At 42.8% G+C, this 12,077-nt stretch overlaps 1 protein-coding gene across 1 annotated transcript in view; it reads left to right on the forward strand.

The window, feature by feature from the left end:
* TBC1D9 (TBC1 domain family member 9) overlaps positions 1–12,077 on the forward strand; it is an 85,112-nt gene that overhangs the window by 33,975 nt on the left and 39,060 nt on the right. The window contains exon 3 of the mRNA XM_081092263.1: positions 8,230–8,348. Coding sequence (XP_080948389.1) covers positions 8,230–8,348 — 119 coding nt within the window. The remainder of the gene's footprint in view (positions 1–8,229; positions 8,349–12,077) is intronic.

Consider the following 12,077-nt stretch of genomic DNA (forward strand, 5'->3'; position numbering starts at 1 on the left):
CCAGTGCACGAATGTCGTGCGCCAGGCCTCTAGTGCTTATATATCCTAGCACAGGATTTCCTACTGAGTAAGGATTCTTTATTTCTCCTGTTGATAATCTGCAATAATGTGCTATGCTTAAAATGTCGATAAACAATTATGCTATTGGATCTCTCACAAGAACATCCAATCCAAAGTGGCCAAGCTTGTTTTAATTCTTTGTTTGCATGTGGCTTTTCAAATAACCATAGGAAAAGAAGGGTACTGAACACTCCTTTTCTTTCTTTTGTCTTTACTTCATTTTAAAAACTTATTAATGGATTGTATTTTTTTAGAACAGTTTTAGATTTTAGAAAAGTCCAACAGATAGTTTGGAGAACTCCCACATACATAGCTTCCCCTATTATTAACATCTGACTATGGAACATTTGTTCCAATTAATGAACCAATATCGATTCACTATGACAAATAAAGTCCATAGTTTATTTAGATTTCCTTAGTTTTCACCTAATATCCTTTTCTGTTCCAGGAGCCCATCAGTGTACTACTTTATATTTAGTTGTCATATCTCTTTAGGCTCCCCTTGGCTGAGGAAGTTTTTTTAGACTTTCCTTATTTTTTTATAATCCTGCCAGTTTTGAAGGATACTGTATATTGTAGAACGTTACTTCAATGGAATTTGATGGTTTTCTATGCTTATGCTGGGGGGATGGATTTTCGTGAATACAATCACAGATACAGTGATATTTTCATCACTTTATGCTAAGCAAGGTACAAACTATAGACTTGATTTATGACTGAAGTAGTGTTTTCTTAGGTTTCCCCACTTTCAGGTTAGTTTTTTTCTTCCATTCTGTCCTCTTTGGAAGGAAGTCACTGTGCACAGCCCACACTTAAAGAGTGAGGAATATTAATTTATGCAACTATTTTTATCAACATGGAATCATGGAGAGTCTATTCTTTGGGGGATTCTAATATTACTTTATTTTGTTGCTCCAATCATTTCTGCTTTGGCCATTGGGAGCTCTTTTAGTTGGCTTTATTCAGTTTTTAAATTGATTTCTGCTTATGGGCACAGACAATAGGGTGGTGAAGGCCTGGGGTGGGGGTGGGAGCAGGCTAGTAGGGGTCAGTGGGGGAAAAGGAGGGGCATATGTAATACGTTCAGTAATAAAGATTTAATTATAATTAAATAAAAATAAAAATGAATAAATTGATCTCTGCTTGATAAGAAGTGCTATGCTGGGATATCTATAATAATAAAAGCATAATATGCTAATTAAACCAGACGACCTTCCAGACGAAGCCGGGGCTGCAAGGGGAAGCCCGGTTCCTGAGCACCTGCTGGCGGCCAGAGGGAAGCCGGGGTCCCAGGTGCCAGAGGGAAGCCAGTGCCAGCAGCTGGGGGAAGAAAGGCCTACTCTTGCATGAATTTCATGCATCCGGCCTCTAGTAAAGATATAAAGATAATTAGATCCGGTCTCTGCTCTTGAGAACAAGAGTAAGTACTCAATTATAGTCCAGTGGGAACAAGTACCATTTAGTGCCATTTGATTGTGAGGCTCCCAGCTAAATCCAGGAATCTTGGCTGACCTTCTCCATAGGTAGGGGGAGTTATCTGGGTGTGGTGTCAGGCTGCTGGAGGCCTCCAGTGCCCTAGTAATGCTCCCTCAAGGATTTCACAGTACCTGAAATTACAGTTGTATCCCTGTAAAGTCACTCTGGTTAAGATGCAAACAGCCCCCTGAGAACAGTGGAATGTCAGTCATTGTGCATTCTGGTGAATGAAGGGATGGTATCAGGGTTCAGGGCATAGAGAAAACCATCTAGGAGTGAAGGATTGGGATTGGAGTGAGAGGGAGAGAATAAAGGGTACAGGCAGAGGGATGCTGGGACCCCAAAGAAGACAGACCCTGTAGCCCAGGCAGAGGTGGTTCATTCAGTACGAAGTGAAACCCTCAGTAGCTACTGTAGAAGGGGAAGTGACCTGTGCTAGTTGGTTGGGAAAGGATCACATTTACTTGGCAAACCATCTAGAATACTGTTAACATAGACAGTGTAGCCAGCAAGTGAAAAAGTAAAAATAAAGGAAATTAAAAACCAGGCAGAGCCACGAACACACTCAACTCATGGAGGGTGTGGAAAGGACACTTTGACACATTCTCACACGCCTTCCACTTGTGCCCGGAGGCTTTGAGGTCCTCTGGAGCCTGGATCTCCTCTCATCTCTCCCAGGTATTCTCAGCTCTGGCCTTCCTAGATAATAGACATGGACTGTGACTTCTCTTCTCCTGTCCCCTCAGCCCTGACCATGTTCCCTCTGACACCTGGCATTACTACTCCTCAGTCTGTTTCTGGGACTTTGCCGTTCCATGAAGCCGACCCTCTGAATGCCCATGTGGGGGAAGAGCCAGAGTTATTCCTGAATGATTTGCCAAGCCGAGGCTAAGGAGCACTGCCAGGCAGTAGATGCTGATGGCATAATTTATGCCACAGAGATGTACTTTCGTGTTTCCCAGTAAGTACTGTCTGTCACAACTGCATGAGCGCAGAGTAGAACAGGTTTAGCTTCTGTGTCTGTTGATCGCCCGTAGACACAGCTCCAGAATTTCCTGGGCAGACTCCGCGGCAGCGACAGCCATTGTGAAAGTCCCATTCACGCATTAGTTGTTCTTTCTTATCGATTTCTGTTCCCGCCCAGATCGCTGGCTCCCTTTCATGAGAAGATTTTAAGAGCAGAAGCTGTATCTTAAAGATCTCTTTGATGTGCTGACCTTTCGGGTTGTAATTTTAATGTTGGTGCGACAGTCTCTTGGGAGCTTTATTTTCTTGAATTTCATGAATCATTGTTGTAAGAGAAGCTTCAGCAAAGAAGTGGGTGAGTCTAATTCACTGCCCTGTAGATGCAGAATACAGAAGATTCCAAAACCTTGTTCTATGCCACGGCTTGTGAACCTTCCAGTGGTGTCAGTTGGGTTAAAGGAGCATCTAGAACCATTGTCTTCACCTAGAGCACCTTCTATGCAAGAGCAGCAGTCTAGTGGTAAATCCTAGTCATGTGATTTTCCTTAGGCCTGAGCCCATGGGACTGGGCGGGAGGAGGACCTAGTCTAACTTACTGCAATAGAATAAGGTCTTGGCCCTTGGCAATGAGAACCACACAGAAAGGGGGTGGCAGTGAGGGGTGTGTGTGCAAGACATTATTTGGTGAGACATTATTTTCCTATTCTTTTTATCATCTTCTAACAGTCTGTATCTAGGTCAGTTTGAAGAAATTGATTTTTTAAAAAAATATTTCCTTGGCATTGAGACCTTTAATTGGGAAGGGGAGCCCAAATCCTTCCTGTGTAGTGACTTTCTTTTCACTACTACCTCAAATGGAGCCACATTGTCTTTGGTTGATAAGACAATGGGCATCAACTCTCGCTCAGTGGTTTGTGCAGTAAATGGTACTTTTCACCATAAAGCATGTAAAGGAAGCTGTACCATAGGAATTTTTCCAGCTTGCTTTGTTGAGCTGGTTATACTCTGGCAATTCTGCCTCTTGCTCAAGAGTCAGTGGACTGATGATTTTGCACCTGGGCTACTAGGTTCACCAGGGAGCCACACAGCTGGTCTTGCCCCAGTAGCTGGTATTTTGGAATTGATGCCTCATAGACAGGAGAGAGCCCAGTCCTTTGTCCTCTTTGGCCTTCAGTGGACCTAAGTAAAAGGCAACCCATTTGGCTGTCCCCATTAGAAGGACTAGGAGGTTCTAACAATAAGATGTGTTATACAGCCTCAGTGAAAATGTGGACATGTAGAAATGCAGGTCATTCCAAGGACATTGTCTAAAGAGGTGCTCTGGGAAAGGTGGGGAAGAGAGTTCTAAACAGAAGGACAGAAGGAGCTGTTGACAGTTCCCTCTGGATACATCTGACCTTCCAACAGGCCTGATAGGAAATGGGATGAGGGTGTTTGATGGACACCTCACTGATAGATAACACCACCCTGAACAGTGCCTTGACTTGGCTGCCCATTAATTTAGTTTCCCTCTTCTTTACCATCCCAGGACCTCCTCTGGGCCTAGATCAGGGGTGGGCAAACTTTTTGACTCGAGGGCCACAATGGGATCTTAAACTGGACCGGAGGGCCGGAACAAAAGCATGGATGGAGTGTTTGTGTGAACTAATATAAATTCAAAGTAAACATCATTACATAAAAGGGTATGGTCTTTTTTTATTTTTTTTTTATTTTTAGTTTTATTCATTTCAAACGGGCTGGATCCGGCCCGCGGGCCATAGTTTTTGCCCACGGCTGGCCTAGATGGTCATTTGTTTCAGAACTGTAAGACATTAGCCACCACCTTGTTCAACACTCATAATTTAATAGGATCCAGAGCAAAGTGAATCGCTCAAGTTCATATTGCCAGTCATAGCCAGGTAGTGCAGAGCTTTGACTGAGTCCTCGGATTACCCCACTTCCAGCCAGTCCTTTTTAAGCAGCACCATGCTGGTTTTTAGGATTAAGCATTCTTTTTTACTCAGCAGCTGGTCAGGTCCAGAGTTTAATTAAGGATTGCTAATTGGTTCTGCTCCTGCTATTCCTCTACAGTAGCTAGAGAAAATGTCAGGTAATTTAGTTGCCTTCCACATGAGACACATTCCATGTTGGTCAGTATTGGATAATCCTTTCTTGGTCCGTGGAACTCAAGAACTAGTCTTGGATCCTCTAAAGAGCAGCTTAAAAAAAGGTTTTAGAAAATATAGATAAGCAAAAAAGAAAAAAAAATTAAGAAACAATAATACCACATCACAAATCACATTCCAGACTTTATCCTATATAATAAAAGCCTAATATGCTAAGTGTCCAGTCGTCCATTCAACCAATCAAAGCATAATATTCTAATGATATGCTAAGGCCGCTCAACTGCTTGCTGTGATGTGCACTGACCACAAGGGGGCAGACGCTCCAATCAGTAGGTTAGCTTGCTGCTGGGGTTCGGCCAATTGGGACTGAGTGAGTGATTGGGCGGGAGCCTGCGGCAGGCACAGTGGGGCCGGGATGAGTGGGAGCAGCAGGTAGGAGCTGCAGGCGGCGTTGGACTGCCCTGGAGCCCTCCCGCAGTCCCTCCCTGGCTGGCCAACCTCCTGTGTCCCTCTCCGGCCCCGATTGTGCACCAGTGGGGTCGCTTGGCCTGGCCTGTGCCCTCTCGCAATCTGGGACCCCAGGGGAGATGTCAGAGAGCTGGTTTTGGCCTGATCCCGCAAGCCAGGCCGAGGGACCCCACTAGTGTATGAATTCGCGCACCAGGCCTCTAGTCCTATCTGATAAAAGGGTAATATGCAAATTGACCATCACTCCAACACAAGATGGCCTGCAGGGTAGGGTAGTTGGGGAGGACCAGGCCTGCAGGGGAGGGCAGTTGGGGGAACCTGGCCGACAGGGGAGGGAAGTTAGGGGCAATCGGGCAGGCAGGGGAGGACAGTTAGGGCTGACCGGGCTGGCAAGGGAGGGAATTTAGGGCTGACCGGGCCAGCAGGAGAGGGCAGTTGGGAGCGACCAGGCCTTCAGGGGAGGACAGTTAGGGGCGACCAGGCCGGCAGGGTAGTGCAGTTAGCGGCAATTGGGCCGGCAGGGGAGCAGTTAGGTGTCAATCAGGCTGGCAGGGGAGTGGTTAGGGGGTGATCAGGCTGGCAGGCAGAAGCAATTAGGGGCAGGCAGGCAGGTGAGCGGTTGGGAGCCAGCAGTCCTGGATTGTGAGAAGGATGTCCCAGATTGCAGAGGGTGCCGGCTGGGCTGAGGGACACCGTCCTCCCCCCACCCCCCCCTGCCGCCCTTGCATGAATTTTGTGTACCGGGCCGCTAGTATTACATAAAATGTGTCTATACATACAGTCTGGGGCAAAAGTAGGTTTACAGTTGTGAGTACATGGAACAGTTTATTCTTATATTATTACTTATCAATTATTCTATTATTTTCCATATAAACCACTATAAGTCTACTTTTGCCCCACCCTGAACATATATATGGGTATATGTGGATCCATATATGTGTATAAATTTTCCATGCCAATAATATATTTCTATAATGTCAATTTCAATAGGTATATAATATTTTATTGTGTATCTAACATAATTTAACTAAATGATATGCTATTGTTGGAAATGTAGGGGTTTTCCACTAATGTTAACTGCATTTTGAACAGCTTTAATGAACATCCTCTGAAAAAAATCTTTCCCATTTCCTTAATTATCACCTCAGGATCCATTTATAAAAGAAGGTATGCGGAGTCAAAGCATAGATAGATAGATAGGTAGATAGATAGATAGATATGGCTTTTAGTGTTTCTAGTCCGATTGCCCAGCAGAAAGAAAGCCATTCGCATTCTCTCCTTCAGGCTAGGGGAGGACGTTGGCACTTAAGTAAAATAAGGACACCACCCGCTGATTCTTACTGCCACAGTTGGATCAGTTACCTGGGCCTTTACTTTCTCAAAGTGGCTGTAAAGCCATTTTGGTCTGGTCCTGCCAAGGCATTAGGGTGAGTTAATAACAGTATTGTAAGCATAGTGTTATGACCCATCAGAGGTTATAAGCAGAGTTATGTAATAAGCTTGTTATAGTTACACAAGAGTTGTTCTAGGCATGCCTTCTTCAGTTACATGTACACTTGCAATCCAGACACAGTGGTGCTGGGTCCAGGGCGATTCCTGCTGAATGTGTGTTAGTCGGGCAACGGTTAAACAGCTAGGACTTCTTTGTGTCCTGACATTTCAAGATGAGATCTTCGTGTTCTGTTGCTTATGATGATGCCAGCAGTTGTGAGCAGAGAGCAGTGCTGGTGACAAATGCTACAAGGCTAGGGTTGTTTCAGTCTGGGGGTTGCCTTAATGTTTCTTATTGCAGTGACTTGGTCGGCAGCTGTGAGGATGACCTCATCCATTACATTACAAGGCAAGGGTGCACGTGAGCTCATGAGATCCAGGCTGCTATTCCCTAGCGATAGTCCATTTTTACATCTCATTCAGTATTGAAGTGAGGATCATTTTTTGCCCATTGTAGGAGGTGGTTACATCAGATCTCCCTGGCATCATACCAAAGCCCTCACACTGCTGCGACTTAACTATTGCAACCTAGTATCTTAACAAGATCAGTGTTACCCTGTGAGGTGCAGGTTCTAGGAGGAAGAACAGCGGAGGGAAGGGCTAAACTCCCCATCCGCAAAAGTGAATGTGGGGTGTGTTGCTGCCTTCCGAGCTGAAGGTCACCTGAAAGTTTCTGGGCTCACCCCATCAGACTTGACCAGAACACAATACAGTCACTCCTTGAGTAATCCTATGTAATAAAAGGGTAATTTGCAAATAGAACAAACAGCAGAACAACCAAACAACCAATCAAAGCATAATATGCTAATGATATGCTAAGGCTGCTCAACCGCTCGCTATGACGTGTACTGACCACCAGAGGGCAGACAGTCAACCAGTCACTATGATGTGCACTGACCACCAGGGGGCAGGTGTTCCAACTGGTAGGTTAGCTTTCTGCTGGGATCTGGCTCATCAGGACTGAGCAAGACAGGGCCGGACACGCCCTGGAGCCCTCCCTCTGTCCCTCCCAGGCCCGATTGTGCACTGGTGGGGTCCCTTAGCCTGGCCTGTGCCCTCTTGCAATCCAGGACCCCTCAGGGGATGTTGGAGAGCCAGTTTCAGCCCGATCCCGCAGGCCACTCCCCTTGGGAGGGTGCCACATGCAGGGCTCATGGCTGGTGAGCACTGCTGGAGCAGTGTGAGCCTCTCCCTATCGGGAGTGATTGGCTGGGAACCTGCGGCAGGCACAGTGGGGCCAGGATGAGTGGGAATGGCAGGTAGGAGCTGCAGGCAGCATTCGACTGTGGGTTTCAGCCCAATCTCTGCAGGCCACCCAGAGGGACCCCACCTGTACTCGGATTCGTGCACCAGGCCTCTAGTATTGTTATAACACTGATGGGAATGTGTAGGAACTCAATTGTTTATGTCAATTAGCCTATGATAAAACTGGTTTCATTGTATGTCATTTCACTTAAAGTCGCAGAACCTATTGCCAACATTAATTACTCATGGGTTTTCACGTGCTTCTGTGTTTCTCTGGAGGAGAGAAATCATTTCAAGACAGAGTTGTTGGCACAATAGTCTCCTTCAGTGGCATCAAATATTGAAGACATGATCCTGGCTTTTAGGTATCTTTGGAATTCTGGCACTTACTATTGTTATAATTTTTACATTCATACAGGTGGTTCCAGGAAGGAAATCACTGAACATTGGGAATGGCTAGAGCAGAATCTGCTGCAGACACTGTCCATCTTTGAAAATGAGAATGACATCACCACTTTTGTGAGAGGAAAAGTACAGGTAGGGGATGTTTTGTTTTGTTGTTAAACTTTTAAATTGGAAACTATGTAAAACCGAAAGTTGTAAAAATAGGCAGGAATATGTATTTTTCCTCCTTCTCTTTAATTTCACACATGAGGCTCCATGGACATGTTCCTTTGCATCTCCCTTTTCCACTCAGCTCCTGCGTAACATAGAAGTTGTCCACATGTTGTTGTTTTTAATTTTAATAGTTCTCTTTTGAAATTTTTTTTAATGTTTTTATTGATTTCAGAGAGAGGAAGGGAGAGGGAGCAAGAGATAGACACATCAGTGATGAGAGAGAATCATTGATCAACTGCCTCCTGCACGCCCTATATTGGGGATGGAGCCCGAAACCCAGGCATGTTTCCTTGCCGGGAATCAAACTGTGGCCGGGTTCATGGTTGACACTCAACCATTAAGCCACATCGGTTGGGCTGAAATTATTTTTCGACTTACAGAAGAGCTGCAAAGATAGAGCAGAGAATTCCCATAGACCCCTATGCTCAGCTTCCCCAAGCGTTAACATCATCTGTAACCATGATACATTTACCAATACTGAAATTAGCATCAACATGATGTTGTTAACTGATCTACAGATTTTATTTGGATTTTACAGTCTTTCCATTCATGTCCTTTTTTCTTTTACAGCCCAATCCAGGATCCCATGTTGCATTTAATTGTTTTTTTGAAGCTGCATATTGTGTGTGTGCGCACTATGGATAATTCTGCCACACTCCTATGCTTGGACATTTAAGCATTTTCTAATATTTTGCAATTATAAACAATGCTACACACCTATGTACATATATATATTTTCATATTGTTGTGGATGTATCTTTAAGATAAACTAGTAGAAGTGGGATTGCCAGGTCACATGGTGTATGTGTCTTTGCTGAGTGTTGCTAAATCCCACTCCATCTTTCGTTCCCACCGGTAACAATGGGAGTGTCTGTTTCCATGCAGTTTCGCCAACAGGGTGGACTCTCAGGCTGCTCAGTGTTTGCCAGTCTGATGGGAGAGAAATATTTTAGTGTTGTTTTAATTTGTACTTACCTCATTTATGAGTGAAATTGAATATCTTCATATGTTGAAGGGCCATTTTTATATCACTGTTTGTAGACTGTCTGCTTCTTCTGTCTTTGACCTATTTCTCTATGAGGCTTTTGGTCTTATTTTTCTTTAATTTTTAAAAATCCTTTTTACATAAAGGTTATTAGCCTTTTATCAATGTTGTATGTTGTATATATTTTTCTCTGTTTGTCATTTATCTTTTGACTTTGCTCATGATAGTTTTTGCCAGGCAAAGTTTAACCTTTATTTAGTCAAAATTAGCAGTTTTTTCTGTTGCAACTTCTGGAGTTTTAATCACAATTAAAACCGCTTTCTTTGTACCCAGGTTAAGGAGGAATTCCAGGAACTGATTTGACTGTGTTTCTCATTAAATTTCCACAGAATGGCCTATTTTTATTTTGTGTCTTCTTCTTTACACGAACACATAGTGATTTTATACTCTGGAAAAGAAGGATAAACATACAAATGGTTCTCTTAATTATTAGAAAGTTCTTTAGAATCTAATGTTTTTGAAGAGAGAACTAAAATTGAATTGCACCACAAAAAAATTAGTGAGGACCAAGGAGAACAAAAGCACATATAATAATATCAACCTCTTCCTTGCTCCCCGCCCACCCCTCAAAGTGAGCACTTCATCACTGCTCGAGATTGATAATGTGTCTCTTCTCCGTCCTTATTAAAGAGATCGGAAGAGTAGGGAAGAAAATAAAAGTGAGAGAAGGGGAGACACTGCAGATGGTCCGTGTGAAGCTAGGAGGAGATGGCAGACTCCAGACTAGAAAAAGAAGTTATTCTAGATTAATTGAGAGTTTTTATTGATTAAAAAACAATCAGATTTTTTTTCTTTTTTTTTAAAATATATTTTTATTGATTTCAGAGAGGAAGGGAGAGATAGAAACATCAGGGATGAGAGAGAATCATCGATTGGCTGCTTTCTGCATGCCTCCTACTGGGGATAGAGCCTGCAACCCAGGAATGTGCCCTTGATCAGAATCGAACCCAGAACCCTTCAGTCCGCAGGCCGACGCTCTATCCACTGGGCCAAACCATGGCCAACAACCAGATTTTATAACATCTTTATTTTGTTTCTAAGTCATGTATCTGAATTTCTGGGAAGTAATGGAAGTGGGGAGAGTCTGAGGATCCCTAATTTGATCATGCAGGAGGGGCAGGGTGGAAGGGGCAGCCTACTCATGTGGGAAACCCAGGGACAGAGCCATCTTCTCTCCAGGAGCCACTGAGGTGCTCAGTTACCTTTTCATGTTATTGTCGTTGGGAAATAGGTACAGATAAAGAGCTGTAGCAAGACACAGAAGATTAGAAGTGACGGTAGCCAGGAGAAACAAAACAAAATAAAGGCTAATTATGTCCAGTAGTTATGCTTTTCACAATTTTCGTTACATCAAAAATGTAGGATTTAATATCCCTGAAACCAATTATGAGGAAGGAATTGCTATTACTGCAATTATGTGTGAAAGAACGTCATTCATGTGTAAATGAATGTTTAAGCTTTCACAAATTGTCTAATAATTAAGAGAACCAACAAATTTATTTGTTTGAGATTTAATTAACTTTTATAAGTTCTGAATGTAATAATTAACTATAGAGCCAAACATAAGTCAAACACCATAGGAAATATTTTGTGTATTTCTTTCTAGATTTCTAATAAGCATTTTATCATAATAGTAGTCTTACTATACATTTAATTTTGTATCATGTCTTTTTTCTTTGACTAGTACTATAAACCACATATTATTATATAAATTTTAGTTGTTATTTTAATAACTAATATTATTCCTTAATTCACTTTATCATCTCTCTCTTTAGATGTCTCCTTGGCTTCTAGATTAGTGGGGGGCTGGCACAAACAGTAATACCCTGAACACTTTTGTTCATATAATTTTTCCAATAGCTTTTGCTTTTTCCTTTGGGATGGACTACAAAACGTTGGTTAATGGGGTAAGCAGTTTAACATTTTTAATGGACCTTAGTAGATATTGTCAGTATATTAGAATACCTATATGATTACACCACTGCTTACTTTCAGTATTATAATAGTTGTTTAAATAGTTTTTCAAACTGAACAGGTCAAAGTTGGTGTTTTACTGTTTTAATTTTCTATCTTTGATTAGGAGGTTGAACACTTTTTCATGTTTGCTTAGCTCATTTTCTTTTTTGTGTGAAATACCCATCAATGTCCCTTGTTCATTTGGATTATAGTAATTTTCCAAAGTTATGTGGAGCTGTTGCCTAGAGCCAGGTGACCTATTTCATATTACGTAGAAACTGTAGAATATACAGGAAGGAAATATTCTATCCTTTTGTTCCATCATCTGGTCAACCTGGCTGAAAAACTACAGCAAACGAGGAAGAGATTCTGCATTGTAGACCCTCTCTGTTCCTAAAGGTGGGAGATTTGGGAATGTAGCTTCATGGGGAGTATTATCCTCACTAGTTGAAACTAGTTGGCAAGGCACGGTCTGTTTGTATGAGTGTATTAGACCCAGAACGTGTCAGAGTGATGTCCCTCAGTGCTATAGCCGCATAAATCTTCTCATTTGAAAACATTTTCTTTTTTAAACTTTAAATGAGTATTCTCTTTCCTCAGTGGAGACTGCAGGACATCTAGTTGGGGATTGGTAGTAGATCTTTGGA

Source organism: Myotis nattereri (genome assembly GCF_964212035.1).
Source record: "Myotis nattereri genome assembly, chromosome: 5".
Lineage (NCBI taxonomy): Eukaryota > Metazoa > Chordata > Mammalia > Chiroptera > Vespertilionidae > Myotis > Myotis nattereri.